The sequence below is a fragment of the Lolium rigidum genome, chromosome 1 (assembly GCF_022539505.1).
Source record: "Lolium rigidum isolate FL_2022 chromosome 1, APGP_CSIRO_Lrig_0.1, whole genome shotgun sequence".
Lineage (NCBI taxonomy): Eukaryota > Viridiplantae > Streptophyta > Magnoliopsida > Poales > Poaceae > Lolium > Lolium rigidum.
In genome coordinates this window covers 37629494-37635675 of record NC_061508.1, presented here as the reverse complement: position 1 = coordinate 37635675, position 6182 = coordinate 37629494, and the positions used below count along the sequence as shown (strand labels likewise).

Genomic DNA, 6182 nt, shown 5'->3' with positions numbered 1-6182 from the left:
GCCTTCAAATATTGTCGGACATTTTGCTCTTTTAGAAAAAAGAGCACGTAAAATTATCTGCTTTATTTTTCTGAGAGGAAATTGCATACTTTATTATGTGCTACCAATACTTTTTTACTTTCATTTCCTCCGTTTCAAGATATGAGTGTCACAACTTTTATATATACAAATGTATATATAACTAAATACATCTAGATACAAACCTAGATAAATATGTGACATTTATTTTGATACAACAATAAATGATACTAGTAGGTAAAGACATACAACATGTACCTTGTGTAACTTTTGAACTATTCAAATATCTACAACCAAATAGTTTGGCAAGTGACAACAACAACATCAGGAAGATGGGAGAAGACATTTTGTTTTCATCACTCCATATCTCGATGATCATCGCTAAGTTGTGATTAACATTTTATCTCACCCAATGTGCATTGCGAGGCGCTCCACTGATCATTATATAATCCGGTTGTGCTGGAAGACCCATCTTCAACAACACACACCCGGACATGATTTGGTTTGAAGCTTTTTTTTAAGCTTTACCTTTATTACTCCCTTGTTTTTTATATGTAGTCAAAAATACATTTTTCAATATATATATACGGTCAGTAACATTAATCGAGAAAAATTAATTACTTTTTTTTCACTTGGTAGCATGCACGAAGCCAAGGGAGCATGGCCTAGACACCCCCCTCCCCCACACCGTTCGGCCATATCCCCCACAAACAAATTACAACACATAATTGTACATGTATGTACATACTAATAGCCCTTGTTACGTAGTATGTATTCGTACATAAGCCCAACGCTAATCCGTGATCAAAGTAGTTATGCACTCACTGAAACCCATCAGGGAACAAACCATCTAGTAGCTAACTTTTCCCGTTTTATGCCATCGATCGTGCCTCTTGCCGGTTTGTGATGTGTTTTTTCCTATGTGGATTGTTTGATTGGTAAATTGCAAATAATATGAAATTTTCTTGCACTAGATTTTATTGGCAAAATTCAATCCACCCCAACCTAAAGAGGAATCACACTTTTTTCATGTATTGCAGTCACACAAACCAAAATCTTGTAGAATTTGAATAGACACATTCATCTGCAAACATCTGACATACTCCCTCCAATCCATAATAAGTGTTGGAGCTCTAGTTTAACTTTAGACTACATTGACACTTATTATGGATCGAAGGGAGTATATATATCTATATTTAAAGTACATAAATATTAAACACATAGGCTTAAAATGTTACTAGTTACTAGTCTTAATTGATATGCAAAATCATAACATATAATTTTGCAAAAGTACATGTGTTGATATGTATGTAGATGTTCTACGTGATTTTTGCAGGATTTTGAAAAGAGAGACAAAGTACATATAAGAAACGTAAGAAAAAATGCACGAGGTCCTCTGTATTGATAGGAAGTTCCTAGCATGTCAGGTAAGTTTTGCTAGTGATTGTAATTATAAAATTCCAATGAAAGACCTTCATAAGGAGGTATGCTAAAAGTGAAACCAAATTATAGACAAACTACATATCTATACATGATATACTTGTTAAGCTATATGAACTGATACATAAATATTTGTATTAGAGAGCTTTGTGGGGTGTTTACTAGTTTTCGCATTAGCTATGTTAATAGGGGTGCAAGTGAAGCACCCTATCTAGGAGGGACGGAGCCAACAAGGGGCTGGCAGGGGCCATGGCCTCCTCATGGTGGGAAATTTTGTAAAAAAAACCTATTTAATATATATCTCTACTATATTAAATATCTAGAGGTGGTGTCCCATGGTACATCCTCTGCTCCGCTCCCTCCGTCTCGAAACAAATCGCCCGCGTCCCCCATCCTTCATCGTCCGGAAAAAAACCGCAAACAGGAAAATACTAAACCGCTGCCCACGACTCCACGCTGCCTCCCCAATTCGTCTCCCGACCAACCTCCAGGCCGCCTTCGCGTATATCCGTGCTGCGGCCCTTCTTCCCTCGACCCCTCGTCGCTCCCCTACAATCGAAATCGTTCCTCGATCGAGAGAGCCGCGGCGGCGCGGGAGGTGCTAGACTGCTGGAGCACGGGGAAGGGGACGGAAGGAGGCACAGCAGCTGCAGATGCCGGTGACGGGCAGCCAAAACAGGCTGCCGAGGCCGGCCAAGACCCAGACCATCCACGGCCTCGTGCGCGCCGGCGACCTCACGGGCGTCCAGCGGAAGCTGCGGGAGAACCCCGCCCTCCTCAACGACAAGAACCCTGTGGTCCGTGCTTCTTGCGCTCCCCCAATCCTCTCGTCCCGCAGGAGGATTTCTTTAGCTTGGGCGAATACAGAATGCGCGCAGGATCGAATACAGAGGGTGAGACGGTCCTTTGTTTTCTTGTCTTTTGGTGGTGGGAGGATTACTCCCTTTTTGTCTCTGGTCCGACGGTGTGATTGCCTGATTAATAGTGCCTGTTGTTTCCGTATTCCCAGAATGAACGAAGTGTCAAGCTAAGAGAAGATGAACCTGGAGCTTCAGAAGGTGAGGGACAAGTTCAAGATGTCCGAGAATGCCTGGTTCTGCTTTAGTTCAAAGTAAATATCCTCCCTTCACTTGCATAATACTTTACAGAATTAGAACACACCGACTTTGCTAATATCGAGTTTTCATGCTGTCACTATTCTAACAACCACATTCCAAGGTGTGCTTCTTCAATTGCTCGTCCACACGAAGTGTCAAAAAACCAGAACGGATCAGGGCTGGTCTCATTCTTCTGCAGATTTCTTCGACATACATAGATGATGATAGTTTTTACTCCCATTGCAATGATTTCAGTTCCAGTTTCCGGCCATAGTTTGTGCTTCTTTGGAAACCTTGTCTGATGGTCTCAGGTCTCTATCTTGTTCAAGACTCCCTATCAGCAATGCAATTATATTTCCCGAGTAGATCCTGCCAATGCTTTGTTTGCTACCAGATGACACATACAGTGTTAGAGTTTGCTGAATGTTCCCTTGTTGACTGAATGCACATGGCAAACATGCCCTTTTCTTCTCCAAACTGGCGCTGATTCACTATGCGCCGTTGTTATCCAAGCACTTCATAGTTTATGTGTTGCTTTCATATGCAACTAGGCTACCCATTTAGAAGACTTTGGTTGTGCCAAGAAAAGATGGAACAAGGGAATTGGTTTCTCACATACTCAATTGGTTTAGGAGTGTGGTCGCTTAGATGCAGTATGTAAAAATTCAGTTCACCCCTTAGATGTTCAAACAGGCTAGCACATACCAATGTAATGTTGCGCAAGACAGCTCAGGAGCTTCTCGCTGAAGGTTTAGGAGTAAATGTCACGATATTTTCATGATAGCGCAGGAGCTTGCAGTGGAGTGCCACGAAAAGGAGACTAATTGCAGCCACATCTCAACTATAGTGGTGAAAACTATAGAGCAATGTACTTATGTAAAAATCTGTAGTGTGGACCCTAAAAAAAGTAGAATATTATTGTTTCTGTAATACCATGTGATTATTTTTTATACATGTAGATTTTCACATACATTTTTCTAATATATTACGAGAGAAAATAAAATCGAGCCGTAGCAGAGCACGGGTATTCGATGATATATTTGTTGCAGGGAACTATCAGATTACTGTCATCTCCCTTTTCTAAGTCCTGCTTGTTGATTTGCTGAACCTCAGCAACAATGGTAGCGACCTGGTTGTTGTGGAGGAAGACAAAAAGAGGTGCCTCATGCCATCCTGGTCATGAGATGGGCTTTGGGAAGTTGGACAATGATGAAAGTCGGTTAGCACCAGCGACAGAAGGCTGCTGAGGACGCTAGAGTCAGTTGTGAGTGGTGACTTGGAGGGTCAGAGAGAGAAATGGGATTAGCGCAGAACCGTCTGGTGCCACAATACCCGTCAGTTCAAATTTCTTTATTGCATTCGTCTGAAACTTTCTGAGACAAATCAATTACAAGATAACAAGAATCCGTTGTCAGTTGCTATAAAGGTATGGCATGCGTCAATCACAACAGCCGCTTACTATAGTCTCTTGTATGTCTGCATGCTTATTATTTGCTTACCTTATTACTTTGCATGAGATACATGTGATATTGTCTCCTATTTTAAGCCATGATTTTGTCTTGTAGACAAGAGCAACAAAGCCAAGTCCAGGATAAGCCTGTACTCTGAAGGTCTTGCTTCCCAAGCCAGGGAAGCAATTGATTCATGCATTAATTTGACTATGCAATGAACAGAAATAAAGCAGGTACAAAATATGTTCTGATTGTCCAAGTTAAGCAGTTCATGATAAGACTAACATGTATGAAATTATTTTTGTCTAGTCGAATGGTAGCCAAGGTAGATGAGAACAATGAGACACACATCGCCGTGTGTTGATGGGTCAGTCAGAGGCCATCCTAGCTAGGTCCTCCCAGTTTTATGGTTCTACCCATCAGTAATGACTACAACATTCTTGTCGACAACATGCATAATCCACAGTGGTACATTTTTTGGAGCACTGACAGGAACACAAGAACCCTATCAGAGTACTTCGTCAACATCAAGTTCCCCCAGTGTGCAACAGATGCAAGGTAGCACCCTATCCGAAACTCTGAATGTATATTGCAGTTCTTATGGACGGTTCTTCAGTCTCATGTGGCTCGGAAACATGGGCTTCATGATTATTGGGAGATTTCTGACTCTTCTAGCCGAGATTTAGTGGTTTGTTCCATACCCGAGTTGCATACATTGTAGAGGACTTTCAATTGATTCAAGGTAAATTGATGTTCTTTGCCTGATCATTACAGTTACTGCATTTGATTAATGAAATTACGAGGACAGCGATACATTTAGCATCTTTCTCTCTGTGTTACTACCTAGACTTTCAGATTGTCAAAGGAACTTATTAGTTAAGCAAGAAAGTAAAGTACATTAACAATAATTTTCCAACTTTAACAGACGTGAAGTTCTAGGAACTTTGGTTGGACTTATATTGCAAGTTGTCCCCTCTATCACTGGTACTTCCACGTTCATGGATAGGTACTAGGTACTTCCCATTTGAAATCATTTTTACTTGGCCGCATATGAACCAAACAATCCTCCTGTGTATATCATTTGCATGTATAGCCAGATCTCAGAGATGCTTGAGTACGACTCACAACGCGTGCTCAACCCGGAAAATCTTCCTAGCCTGCTCAGTTCTATAGAAAATCTTCCTAGCCGTTCTAACTGTCATGTGAGATAATATAGGAGCGGCTCGAGCTTGCTGGCAACAAGGTTGACAGACTAGGATGTGAGATAATATAGATTTTCAACTGTTTTCTATAATCAATTTTAACTCCTAGAGATAACATAGCATGGGCTATGCTATAATTGAGCACGCGGCATGTGCGACGACACAAAAAGTTAAGGGCCGTCGCAGCGCACAGGCGTTCAACTATAACTCATTAAGATGTTGTGATCTTGTCACTACAAGAAAAGTTCTGATAGACAACGTCTCAAAATCGTCCGCTAAGGGGTATTTTTCGTCGCCTATGGGCCTAACCCGACGATATGGGTTCTGTTGTGGAAACTGCGTCAGGCAAAGTCCTACGACGATTTTTTCGGTCCGTCGCGCTTGGGCGCCCTTCCGCCACGGAAAATCGGACCGTTGCCCAAGTGTTTCCGGGAGCCCGTTGACTCGCCGACGTCATGCAAGCCGACACGTGGCGGACGTCGTTAGGCGGCGGTTAACGGCGTTAACCGGCTGAAACCCCGTGGTAGATGGTAGGCCCACACGAGGCTCGCCACGTCTTAAGCGGGCCGGGCCGGCCGACATAGTTTGACCGGTCAACTATATAGCTGGGCTGGTCCATTAGTTACGTGGGCCGGGCCTAACCTCTAAGGTTGACTGGTCAAAACTTAAATGGGCCGGCCCATTTAACATGTGGGGTCCACCTTACAACAACTGGGCCGGCCCAAGAAGCAAGTGGGCCGGGCCAAAACACAGGTGGGTCCCACTTTCCCGTTAAAGGGCCGGCCCATTTAGTGTGTGGGGTCCACCATATAGCAAGTGGGCCGGCCAAAAACACGAGTGGGTCCCACTTTCCGAGTTAAAGGGTCGGCCCATTTAGTATGTGGGGTCCACCATATAGCAAGTGGGCCGGCCCAACAAGATAGTGGGTCGGGCCAAAAACACAGTGGGTCCCACTTTCTCGTTAAAGGGCGGCC

At 43.1% G+C, this 6182-nt stretch overlaps 1 protein-coding gene across 4 annotated transcripts; it reads left to right on the top strand.

Annotated features, from left to right (window-relative positions):
* Window positions 1-1986: 1986 nt before the first annotated feature.
* On the top strand, window positions 1987-5387 carry LOC124671318. 4 transcript variants are annotated; one of them, XR_006992684.1, is made up of 5 exons: window positions 1987-2351; window positions 2468-2569; window positions 3669-3981; window positions 4121-4239; window positions 4316-5387. XR_006992684.1 is itself a non-coding variant. In XM_047207709.1 (3 exons), the coding sequence occupies exons 1-2, from the start codon at window positions 2112-2114 to the stop codon at window positions 2561-2563; spliced, it is 360 nt and encodes a 119-aa protein (XP_047063665.1). In that variant the 5' UTR covers window positions 1987-2111; the 3' UTR covers window positions 2564-2569; window positions 2639-2658. The 4 variants fall into 4 exon arrangements, 1 of the variants encoding a protein (XP_047063665.1); XR_006992683.1 differs by having other exon boundaries at window positions 2677-3981; XR_006992682.1 differs by having other exon boundaries at window positions 2468-3981.
* Window positions 5388-6182: the final 795 nt, after the last annotated feature.

Bases quoted from the DNA above. Each gene is read 5' to 3' on its own strand.
- LOC124671318 (XM_047207709.1), top strand. From the start codon at position 2,112: ATGCCGGTGACGGGCAGCCAAAACAGGCTGCCGAGGCCGGCCAAGACC. The intron at 2,352-2,443 runs GTGAGACGGTCC...CCTGATTAATAG, and splicing joins CGCAGGATCGAATACAGAGG to TGCCTGTTGTTTCCGTATTC.